The sequence below is a fragment of the Lichenostomus cassidix genome, chromosome 7 (assembly GCF_008360975.1).
Source record: "Lichenostomus cassidix isolate B80296 chromosome 7, HeHo_3.0, whole genome shotgun sequence".
NCBI classification, from domain to species: domain Eukaryota; kingdom Metazoa; phylum Chordata; class Aves; order Passeriformes; family Meliphagidae; genus Lichenostomus; species Lichenostomus cassidix.
The window spans coordinates 11,276,214-11,288,418 of NC_139488.1; the positions used below are offsets into that span (position 1 = coordinate 11,276,214).

The 12,205-nt window shown below is 42.2% G+C and overlaps 1 protein-coding gene across 1 annotated transcript in view; it reads left to right on the forward strand.

The window, feature by feature from the left end:
• Positions 1 to 12,205, forward strand: part of CDK15 (cyclin dependent kinase 15) — a 39,944-nt gene that overhangs the window by 7,137 nt on the left and 20,602 nt on the right. Inside the window, exons 5-7 of the mRNA XM_085065635.1 lie at positions 1,271 to 1,394; positions 1,969 to 2,089; positions 7,415 to 7,508. Coding sequence (XP_084921761.1) covers positions 1,271 to 1,394; positions 1,969 to 2,089; positions 7,415 to 7,508 — 339 coding nt within the window. The remainder of the gene's footprint in view (positions 1 to 1,270; positions 1,395 to 1,968; positions 2,090 to 7,414; positions 7,509 to 12,205) is intronic.

Here is a 12,205-nt window from a genome sequence, read left to right on the forward strand (position 1 = left end):
ATCTAAATACTTCTGTCATCTTCAAATGTTGCCACCTTGTTCACATCTTTTTCCAGATAGTTGTTAAGCAACACCAACTCTAATGAAGTTTCTTGGGGCCTCAGATTTTAAACATCCTTAAAGCTCAGATACATCCAAGATGCAGTGTAGTACTTTTGGCATAGATCTCAAGGGTTCTGCTACCAGCCGTGCTTGTAAAGCACATGGAGCACATGGCTGTCATATGTACTCACTGGCATTTCTGTGAGTAAACACTAGCCAGCTGCTCTGCCTTCCTGTCAGGAATCCTCACTGTCAGCAGGAACTGAACTGCAAAATTATTTGCTCCTCCTTTAGGAGGGCCATCTAGCTTGCTTCATGTTTGCTGGCAAATGCTGTTTGTTTTTTCTGAGTGATTCCTATGGAATATGATATAAGTATGCAGAATGTTATAGGGACACTTTTCTGGTACAAAAATGACCTATGGGTGTCACTGTTTTTCCTCCTCTTCAAATTAAACTTCTGGTGAAAAATATTTTTTCTCTGGTGAAGTCTAATTACTTTTGCTGTGTTTTGTTTCTATCCACTGTCCAATTTCACAGCTTTTTTCAGCCCAACTTATTTCACCCCAGGCTTATTTAGACTGCCAGGACAGTGGAAGTTAGATATTTATTTCTTAGCTTCCTTTTTTCTTCTTTTCTGCTTGCTTACTTCATTCATCATATCTAATTTGCTATATTTTTAAAATCGTGTCCTCATGTTTTCTCCCAGCTTGAAGCCAACAATTCCCATTGCCAGGTCAACTAGTTCCCTGTCCCATTGGTGGCATGTACAGTGGCCATGGAACTCCCTCAGCTGCTGCCATCTGGCTCAGGGGGCAAACCTTCAGCTCTTTAGGCTTTCATTTTGTTTGGCTGTGTCTTTGTCTTGAACACTGAAATCAACATAACTGCTGTTCTGAAAGATGGGTCTGTGTTTTGGCAAACTGACCTTGCTCCTGCAATCAACAGTCCATTTCTAAAGTTAAATTTCCAAAACGTGCATTTACGGATTGCAGTTATACTGCACTCCTGGCCAAATATTCCACCCTGAAAACCTCAGAATGTTATAGGACAGTCATAACCCACCACAGTTTTCTCTTCCTCAGCCAGCTCTACTAATTTTTGGGATTTTTACTGGTTTCTTACTTGCTTTGTCTCTGCTTTGTTCCAGAATTCTTCTAAAGTTCAGTGTTAATGTATCAATGCAAAGTCACACAAAATCATTTCAGTTTTTTGTTGGCTTTTTCCAGCTCTTCATGTTCCAGCTTTTGCGTGGCCTGGCTTACATCCACCAACGACACATTCTTCACCGTGATCTGAAACCCCAGAACTTGCTCATCAGTTGCCTCGGTGAGCTCAAATTAGCTGACTTTGGTGAGTCACAGTTTGGATACTGCTGTATATCTGCTCAGACCAAAGCTGTAGCATGCATATAGATCTGTATCCACAGCCAACTAAGGCAGAGAAACATAACCTTTTCTTGAACTTCAGGAAACTATTTCTGTGGTCAGTGGAGCTTTTCTTGTATTTATACTGATAGGTGCAAGGATTAACCTCATTTAAGTCAGAGCAATTACTGCCATGTAAAACTAGCTTAAGAGAACAAAGAATCAACTCCTCTCTGTTCAGAAAATAATGTAGTATGTTGAGTCCACGGTAATGGGTGAACTGAAAAGCTTTCTTGGCATTGGTTTGGGATAGCTGCTTCAGTCTCAAAAGATAAAGCTCTGCAAAACCCACCTGTTGGTTGATCTGAACGGCCCCAGGGGTATATTCCAGAAACTGACACTTTCTTTGTCAATTGCTTGTAAGCTGCATTGAGATTACTTGTGTTTAAAGATAAAATAATGTCCTGTTTCCAATTATTATCATTTATGCACTGTACAGGTAGAAGGACTGTTCTAACACAGCAGTTTTTTGTTGGTTTGTTGGGTTTTTTTTTCTGCAGGCCTTGCCCGTGCCCAGTCTATCCCCAGACAGACATACTCCTCTGAAGTTGTGACACTCTGGTACCGTCCTCCTGATGTGTTGCTTGGAGCTACAGCTTATTCTTCTGATATAGATATCTGGTACTGACTAATATCAAAGCATCTGGGGTTCCCTCAGAAAAATAATTTCTATCTGAATTAAATTAAATCAGCCACAGTTACAGTAGGTTTTGTTGTAAGTAGAGGAATTAACACTTGTGAGCAGAAAATGTGTGAGCAGTGTGGAGTTTTATAGAAGTTTCATAGAGGGTTCATAGAAGTTTTTGGGAATGATGTCACTATGTCTCAGCTATGGATTGATACAAACCTCATCTGATAATATTTTTGAGACCTTGTCTGGTAACATGCACGAAGCCTTTTCACATCTTGCAACAGAACACTTTTGCTCAATGCAATTGTATCTATGTAGTCAGCTGAGCAAATAATAACTCTACAGAAATGGCTTCGTGAAGAAACAATGGATCCACAACTGCACTGTCAATTACTTTGGCCTTGGTAACAAAATGTGGCATTAAAGGGTTTCTTAATGAGTCTGGAGATAGAAAGGATCTGAGCTTTCATTATTTTTGTGTTACTTTGTCCTTCTTCTCAAGGACCATGTGTCAGATACAGTCTGTATTTCACACAGGAGAAGGGCTGTGTCTGCTAAAGCCTTGTTACCTTGTGAGCTCTGCCCCAAAGTATTAATGTGTTTGGGAATCAAAAGGAAACAAGCTACATGTTAGGAGAAGGGAGAGAGCTCTGTGAGAGCAGACAGAAAGCAGGAGAGGATGAAGGCTTCAGAGGGTACCACTGGCCTTTTGAGCTGGCTTGGATGTGTAGCTAGGCTAACTGGAAGGTTCATCAACCTTCTGGCTCACTTCTGCTCCATCCTGAGCCCACTTCCAGCAACGTACTCATGGACAGCATGCAGCTCATGAAGTTGCAGGAGACCTTCCTTATTCTGGGCAATTTTACATCTGTAGATGGTGTTGCTGCTTCATCCTTTCTTCAGACCAGTTAATCTTCTGCTTATACGTGTCCCACCAGGACTTTTCCTAGCTGTTCTGCAGAGTCAAAGGCTGGGAAAGGGCAGGAGTGCAGCAGGCTGAAGAATGTGCAAGAGGCTGGCTAAGTTTACAGGTCTTCACAGGCTGTATCTCCCTCCAGAGCTCTGCAGCTTATCAGACATTCCAATGACCTAAGTCTGGAGGGTAGTTCAGGGAAACAGAAGTTTCTAGATTGTTTACTTCCCTAGGCCTGCTGGTAATTTAATTATTTAAAGACTTCTCGAAGGAGGAAAACCTTGCTAAATCTAATGGCTTCCAGCTGCTAAGCCAGTCTAAATAGTCCTGTCTACTACCCCCACTACCTGTCATCTTTCCTTCCAGACAGTCTCAGAAATGTCTGCTGAGTTTGCAGAAGATGCCTGCCTAGCAGATTAGAGGGTTTGTATCAGGCATAAGCCTGTTGTTTGTTTCCCCTGGAAGCTGACCCCTGTCCAAAGCCAGCTATGCGCAGAAAGTGTGTCATTTCTGCCTATGCAAAACCAACATCCCCACTGCATAACTCTGCTCTAGTGTAATGAATAGCAACATGGGAGTGGTGTACAAAGATCCCAGCTCTCACAGCACAGTGCTCTCCATCCCACTGAACTACATCCACACTATAGGCACCTTTGTTATAATGCCTCCTTATAATAACAACATTCAAAGTGTTTGCCCTAAAGAAAGATGTCACGCTGAGAGAATAGAGAGTACTTCACTGAGCTCTATTCAGTAACTTCCTCTAACAAGAGTCATTTATTATCTTGATGTACACTGCATTTAAGTTCAATTTTTGTCTATTAGGAAATAATGTGAATTCACACAGATGTTACTTGTCTATTGGGAAGAAAGGAAAAAAACCCCTATGTCTTTTGGATGCTGCAATTTACATGAAGGCAGGTCAGAATGCCCTTGGTAATGGCATGAGACAGTGGGTGTCAAAGCCTTGGTTTAAAGAAACCAATTATAACAAAATAAAACATTATGGCAATTCATGCATAGTGTGCTTGAGCAGCAATACTGTCAGTGGGAGGCATATGGGAAGTGAATGAGGCCTTGAATAGATGAAGAAAGAGATATAGAAGGAGACTCAGTCACTCTTGGACTAACTAGAAAAGCTGCTTTAATCTCTCTGTATCTCTTTTCTCTCTCTTTCTCCCTCACTATCTCTTCAGGACTTTAGAAGATTCAATTAAGGGATTTCAGGGAGATTACACTGCATATCAGAAGGACTTTTTTTCTCTTTTTTTGAAAAACACCAAGTGCTTTATGCATGGCCACATTCGTGGCTGCAAATATCATGAGTGCCTTAAGACATCTTCTTTTCAGTCAGGCTTTCCTTGTATAAACTTCCATTAAAAAAAGAGAGAGAAAAAAAATCACAGGGATCTTCCCTGGTAGATTCATGTAGAATAGGAGTTCACATGCAGTCATTTAACATGGACCTGCCAGGCTCACTACAGCCTTCTCCTCAGCCTGGTTCACAGTGCCCTGCTATGCCAAACTGGGAGATAACGGGCTAATGGCTCCACTGTACAGACCATGCTTGGTGATGAAAAAGAGGAAGGATATATTTCTGGTTAAATATTCAATTGCCATGTCCTAGTGCCAAAAAACCCCCTCAAACACGGAGAGGGAGCTCTGGGATGCCACAGAGATATCTTAGGTCTTAATCCTGATGAAAATCTTTCCACTGTGTGCTGCAGCACTGCAGACTGAGGACAAAGTACAGTGTTCAAACCTTCCCCAGGGATTGCAGATCGATACAACTGTGCTGTCTGGATCAGCTCTGCTTATGCTCCCTGAATATCCCTATAACTTCTACTACTTTAGCTGTCACTGTTTTGATTCACGTGCATATCTGGCACTTGCTAAAATATCATGTCTAGGCCTCTTTCCAAAAGACCCCTCCCTCTGCCCTATGTCTTCCCAAGGCATTTTTATGAGACTGAGACCCTCTAAGAAACTTTTAGACTGGAAGGGGTAAGAAGACTTGAGGAATTATTATCAGAGGGGTAAGAAGGAAAAAGGGAAAAGCAAAACAACCCCAGGTTTAAATATGTAAAAATACTTAAAAGTAAATGCTTTTGAATCATGCTCATTATCACTAGGGTCCTCATAATGCTGTCAGAGCAGTAACTTAAATCCACATCTCAGAAGGAAAGCTGAGGCCTCTACTGCAAGGCTAATATGACTACCATTAGTTTCCAAAGTTCCTGCTCTTGCCAGTCTAATGTCCCTTCCTAGCTAGGATATTGGAATGCAAACGGTGGTAGAACATCAGCATCACTTGTTCCAAAACCACACAGACTTGTTTCTCTTCCCCCTACAAATCAAGAGTACCTAAACTGCTTTGACCATACACAGTTGAACTTGTGCAATGCAATCAGCAGATTACAGCAGCCCCTGTGGTTGCAAAATAGGGTGAGCCATTTGGGCATGTAAATCAGCTGTGAAAACAGTGTTGGTATGACACTGGTCTCTGTAGAATCTATCTGTGGGCTCCACAGTCATGTCTAGTGTTGTGGTAGTGCTATGAAACACCAAAAAAACTCTGTGTTGCAAAAGCTGTGGATTAAGTTTCATGATGCCTGGACTCTGTAAGAGGATATTAGACAAACAAGAAGCTCATCTCACAAGACTTGCCAAGGTTAGAGCACAGGAAGCTTAGGGAAAATGCAGCACAGATGTTTGTGAAAACAGTGTCAGATGTGGATCTGCAAACAGGCCTGGCACCACCTGGTATGTAAATATGACCAAAATAAATACTGCAGATGAGTTGCATGCCAAGGTTTCAACTGACCACAGTTGGGAAAAGTCAGGTGGGAAAAGCAACTACACTATTGCAAAAAACAAGATGCAATAGGTAATACATGAGTATAGATGACCAGAAGAGATCACCAGTTATTGCTCAGCAAGTGAAAATAATACTTTCAGAGCTTGTAAAACAAAGCTGGGTTTTCAAGAGTTGCGCTTAAAGGAGTCAAATATGCTATAATCAAAGAAGAATGAGACTGAAACCTGAAAAGTTGTGATGGGAATTAGTGAAAAGACAAAAAACCTAGAAAAAATTTTTGAAGGAAATTATTAAATAGTAAATGAGAGGAGTTTTAAGCCTTGCAATGAGAGATGGGAATAGTTGCAAATAGGCAAGTCTACCTTAATTACAAATATCTCATCATTATTGCCATGAGGACTAATACACCTTAGTAAAATTAAGCAATTTTGCAGGTGTTGGCTTTTTTTTTAAGCTGGCTAATTTGCTTTGGTACAAGTGCAGAGCAGGGGATAACACAAATATAAGAATATTTTAACTTGCTCTTATGACCAGGTTCTTTATGCTATGAAATCTTGCCTTTAGCTTTCCAAGGAAGAGCCAATTTATCCTGCAGGAAAAATGGCTGTAGTAGCTAGTGCCTCTGAGTTCTTTCTGCATCTAATATATCCTTCAAGTCAATGAAGTGTGTAGTACTTCCCTGTTTATCTTTCCTACTGTTAGTACTCCACTTTTGTGCCCTTTTCTCATGAGAAGCAACCTTGTACTCCACAGGCTTCTGCCATGACCCTTTTTTCAGACAGTTTGTAATAGGATTAATGGACAGAGACCCAAAACAAGTTTTTTGGTACTGGAAGAAAAGATAGTGTTTAGTGGGTTTCTTTTCCAAAGATATCCCCTGTCTTGTCTTGCTGGTGAAAAGTGAATTGGTTTTTTTAGTGGGTGGTGCAGATGAGAAAAAGGAAATGGGAAGAGACTTGTATGGAACCTTGACCACTTCATTTTTTTTTTCTGAAATCCTGGAGGCATGGGAATGTAACTTATCTTTGGTCTGCTCCCATCCTATTTGACTTGCCAGCTTTTCAATTCAAGTGATTCAATCTGCAGGACTAGGATGAGATTAATGACAGTATATACAACTTGCAACATGGGCCAGTTGCAGTGCTTGGAGCATGCTGCAAGATCAGGGCTGAGCAACATGGTCCTTCCCAAAGGAAACCTTCCTGACTTTCCCCAGTCAGTAGGGGTTTTTATAATGCTAGATCCTTCCTACCACCATAATATAAAGGTATTACCAGTCTTCACTGAAGCCTCTGTTTATTTACATGTATACAGACACCCCACATCCTGCCTTGCTTCACACGCACTCTCACTAGATGAACTGGGGTGGGTGTACAATACTAACACAACAGACTGGTACTTTGCAGACTTGAGCTGATATATATATAGGGTTAACAGCTTATATCAAGATTTCTCCATTTACAAATCAGAATTTCTAAATTTCCTTTCCAACAGTTATCGCTCTGCCTCTCTCCCTGCCCATCCTAACAATTGTATTATATATGTCATTTATGTGAATGAGTTAATAGCTTGAGTTTCTTGCAGGAGTGCAGGCTGTATATTTGTGGAAATGATCCAGGGTCAGCCAATCTTTGCAGCAACTTCTGGTACTCATGAACAACTGGAGAAGATCTGGGCGGTGAGTAAAATACAGCCTGAAGTGGGAGAGAAAAAGAATCCATTGCTCCAGCCTACTTATGGAAGTCCTAAGCACAGGTCCTGTGAATAGGAGAAATAATTTGGTCTAATCTGCCAAGTGCACAGCAGACTTTGTAACCCATTTTATATTTGGCAACTTTCTTACAGACACAGGAGTAAATCAAATGACTTCCCTTTGATGTTTGTCATCTCATCAAAAATTTAAAGCCAATTAAATTGAGATCAAATTGAAGAAGGCATAAAAGGTGTGCAGGTACTGCAAATTCTGTTGCTTCTTTTTAAATCCTTAACTTACTGTAGGATACAGCACACCACATTTCACAAAGGTGCTCTAATACTGCTCCTGAGCTACCTTGAAAATGGCAAGACCCTGAGGTTTGTCAGAGATCCTTCTTCATTTTGACTTGGAACATTTTCTATCATCCAGTTTATGGTGCAGCTCTAGAGACTGATTTGGCATAATGAAAAGTGAAATTACTTTATAAAGGTAGCAGTGAGTAAGAGCAACATATTCAAGAGCTTCTTAAACTGTTTATTCTGCTGGGGAAACAGCAACACAGAGCCACATCCCTAGTGCAGCTTGGTAGCACCGAGGCAGTCAGCAGCACTGGCAGGTTCTGTGTGTTCCTGATAGCTCTTGCTGACCCTGTTACTGACTCAACAGGAAGGTCAACCTATGGGTTCATGTTGGGTTTTGCTGTAGGTATCACTTGGTCTGTTCAGTCTGGAGGAGACTGAGACCCCATTGCAGTCACAGCTGCCCTGAGAGGGAAAGAGGAGGGGCAGGCACTGATCTCCTCTCCCTGATGACAGTGACAGGACTGAGGGAATGGCCTGAAGTTGTGTCAAGGGAAGTTTAGGCTGGATATTAGAAAGGTTCTTCACCCAGAGGGTGGCTGGGCATGGGAGCAGGCTGCCCAGGGCAGTGGTCACAGCACCAATCCTGATAGAGTTCAAGGAGTGTTTGGATAATGCTCTCAGGTGTGGTTTTTGGGGTGTCCCATGCAGGGCCAGGGGTGGGACTCAGTGATCCTTTTGGTCCCTTCCAACTCAGCCTACTCTGTGACTCTGTGATCCTGTGATTCTTTGTCTGCCCTTTCACATCTTCTTCCAAGGATTTACTCCTCTGCACAAAGTGTTTCCCTGACATGGATTTTCAAAGAAGAAAGTACAAAAAAAATGAAATTCAGAAAATAATCAGAAATTACCTTATAGCATTTAGACTGCACAAGTCAGATTTTTCCTCCTTAACCCCTTCATCCAGAAATGGTCGTGCCTGGTAGGGCTTTCCTCTCTGCTTGTAGCTAGGAGTGTGATAAAAACTCAGACAAGTGCACCCAGTTCTTAGACTTGAGTTTAGTCCATTTAAATAAATGCTGAATTTCTCTTTCACAGAGATTGCAGGGAAAAAAGAATTATTGCAAAAAAAATTTCCATACTTGGCCAGTTAACAAGGTTCAAAGCCAGGGCAAGGTCCAGTTTCTCAGAGTGTGAATGAAGGCTGTCCTTACACTTATGTCTTTGAAATCTCTGGATACATTTCCTGTGGTTTTGCATTAGAGGGTTATAGCCCTATCGTAATTTCTCTGGTATTATAACTAATACCATGATTAATAGGATTTGTGCTATAGAAGGCAAAAACCCCCTTATTTAAAAATCATGAGGAAGTTTAAAGAGCTATGAAATAATTAGTGCTTTTCACAGAAGGTTTTATGATGTTATACAGCCTGGAATGAGGCTCTGTGTTAGACCAAGATTTCAAAGCTCTTTAGAGGCTTTCGATGTCTAACTTGATATATTTTGCCAAGTGTGAGGTTCGGAATGGGGATTCCTACTGTTCTCTAATAGTCAGTTCCTTTCATGTGCTCGTAGTAGAGGCACCCTGCACTGGTACAGAGACCATCTGTGTTTGTGTGCATGAGTCTGTATCACCCAGCATACTTATCTCCATGTAGGACTGTTGGTTCAGACACCCTATAGATATATGGTTGGAAAATCCCCATTCTGTGAAATGTATTTGTCCTGTTGAATGACCAGGATTGACTGGCTATCATTTTACCAACAGTTCTTCTAGAGGCAAGTGCCACCTAAAGCAGTCTCCATCCCCCATCTCTATCCCTGGCTCACTGCTGCTCCTGTGTCACCCCTCTACATGTGGGGCTACATGAACTGGGGTTCAAGGTTCCCTGTGACTTTGTTTTCTCCCTGGCTTGCTCTAAATGAGAACAGCTCCTTTACCCAGCTCATCTGCTGGTTGCACAAAGAGTAGCACTAATGACCACTACTACTCATGAAGGCATGGCCCTGGAGCAGGGCCAAACAGAAAGGGAAGGCTGGCAGTACTGGTTATGGAAGTACAGCATGAGTGAATGCAAACTGCAGCGTCTCCAGTTTGCTCACAGCATGGACAGCAAGCAAACCTGACAAACTGAACGTCCATCATTCAAATTTTAAGAGGCCAGGCATAGGTTTTGCATGCAAAAGATCCATCTTATTGATTAACATTGTGCTGAGAAGGACTTCATGAGGGCTGGATTAGGCTGCAGAATGCCACCAGTGTGAAGAAGAAGAGAAGAGGAGAAGAAGAGAAGAGAAGAGAAGAGAAGAGAAGAGAAGAGAAGAGAAGAGAAGAGAAGAGAAGAGAAGAGAAGAGGAGAGAGGAGAGAGGAGAGAGGAGAGAGGAGAGAGGAGAGAGGAGAGAGGAGAGAGGAGAGAGGAGAGAGGAGAGAGAAGAGAGATCACTTGCTCTGTTACATTGGAAGACAAAAAGATGCAAGTTTACAGGTTGGAAAAGCATCTTTTGGAAAGAAAGGCTCAGAAAATACAAATATAAATTCATATGGCATTCAGTGATTGGTGCTCTGAATGTTTTCATACCTCAATGCAGTAAAATGTAAGTATTTGCTGAAATCCTTATGTAGAGAAGTATAAGCACACACAAGTAACTATTTTCTGGAATTCTTCAGCAAAAGAAGCCAAATGCTGAGCTGACCCTGGCAAGTATGATTTTACTATGCCCTGAACTTACCCAGTTTTCTCTGATGCCTGTAGAAATGATGTCTGACAGCTCACAAGAAACCTTGAAGAATGAGGGCCCACATCAATGTTTCCTGGAAAGCTAACAGGATAGCAAAAAGAGAGCAAATTCTGGATTCAAGTTCTAATTCCAACTCTTCTGTGCATACAGAGTTTGCTTTGGAAAGACCTGCCCTACCCACACGATGCACACACCAGTCAAGAAAGCATCCTCACCCAGGGCTGTCAAATTACCCTTGGTGCGAGCCAACTTCCAACGCTGCCAGCTGTTTGAACACTGCAAGACACGTTCTCTGTGGGGAGCTTTCAAGCTTCCAAGGCTGGTTTTAGCAGGTGAGCAGAGACAAGGATCCTGCCCCTTAGTCTTTGCTGTGACAGGCTGAGTCCATAAGCAGTTTGGAAACATGCCACAGCAACCTGCTTCGCTCCAGAGGCCACCATGCTGATGTGTGCCAGCCGTGAGATGCAGGCTCTGCTTGTGACTGTCTTCTCCAGGTAGCTGCAATTGTCACAGCTGTTTCCCAGCTGTGAGAAAAACAATCAACCACCAGATGCTTTACAAATGCAACAAGCTGGCTTTATACTTCTGTCTTTGTTAATGTACTTTTTTACTGATGCTTGTTTTCTTGCAATCCTACTACAAATTTTCATGAGGCCAAGTTCCCCATATCCAGCTTACATATTATCGAAAAGGAATTGTCTATCATATCCAAAGGGTGACTAATGTTAGACAAATCTAGTGTTGTAGAAGAGACAGTGAATAAAAACCCTGAAATTTTTAATGTTAAAATTTTGCTGCTTTTTAAGGAAACCTGGTAATGCTGGAGGTTGTCTGGATGAAAGTTTTGAATACTTGGAGCTAGCAGTACTGATTTATACGACCATTTCACATGCTGTGAGCTCTTCTTAAATATGTGGCTTTACGTCTTTAACACAAATCATCCATATCAGCAGGCACAGGGCACTTTGCATGCTTTAAGTAATAATAATAACAACACTAAACATCTGTGACTGCAGAAATCCAGATATGCTTGATCTCACATGTTTCAGCAACTAAAATGCAGTTGGAGGACGCTTTACTGGCCCAGACTTTGCTCAGTGAGCAGCTACTTCTAAAGCCCACAGTTCCCAAGAAAGGCCAAAGACACTGCTGAAGCTCTGAATCCTTCAGAATGAAGTTTGCACTGCTTTCTTGCTCCTGCTATTAGACCTGTCTGCCAGCTTTACTTTTTCACCTCAGAAAGCAAGGGTTTCTCTCAGAGCCCACAGCCTGTGCTGTGCCAATGATCATAATAGTTGCTGCCAGTGTAAGTGGGCACAGTAAGTCCCCAGTGCAGCTCTGGTGCAGGAGGACACCTTCAGCACTGAAAAGGGCTCAACTGTGTGACCCCATGACTGGCAAACACAGACAGCAGTGGCACCTGGCAGTGAAGCTTCATATGCCTTCACTGATGTTCCTAGCAGCAACAGCATTCAATCTCAGCAGGAGCCTTTCTGCTACATAAGCAAGTGCTAAAATGTCAGTGTCCTTTCTGCACAGTGGTAGATCCAGCACCAGCCAGGGCAATGTAATTCTGCACTGGTTTACAGGGAAGACCAGTCACTCTCCATTGAGACTGATTCCTCCAACTCCACACAAGG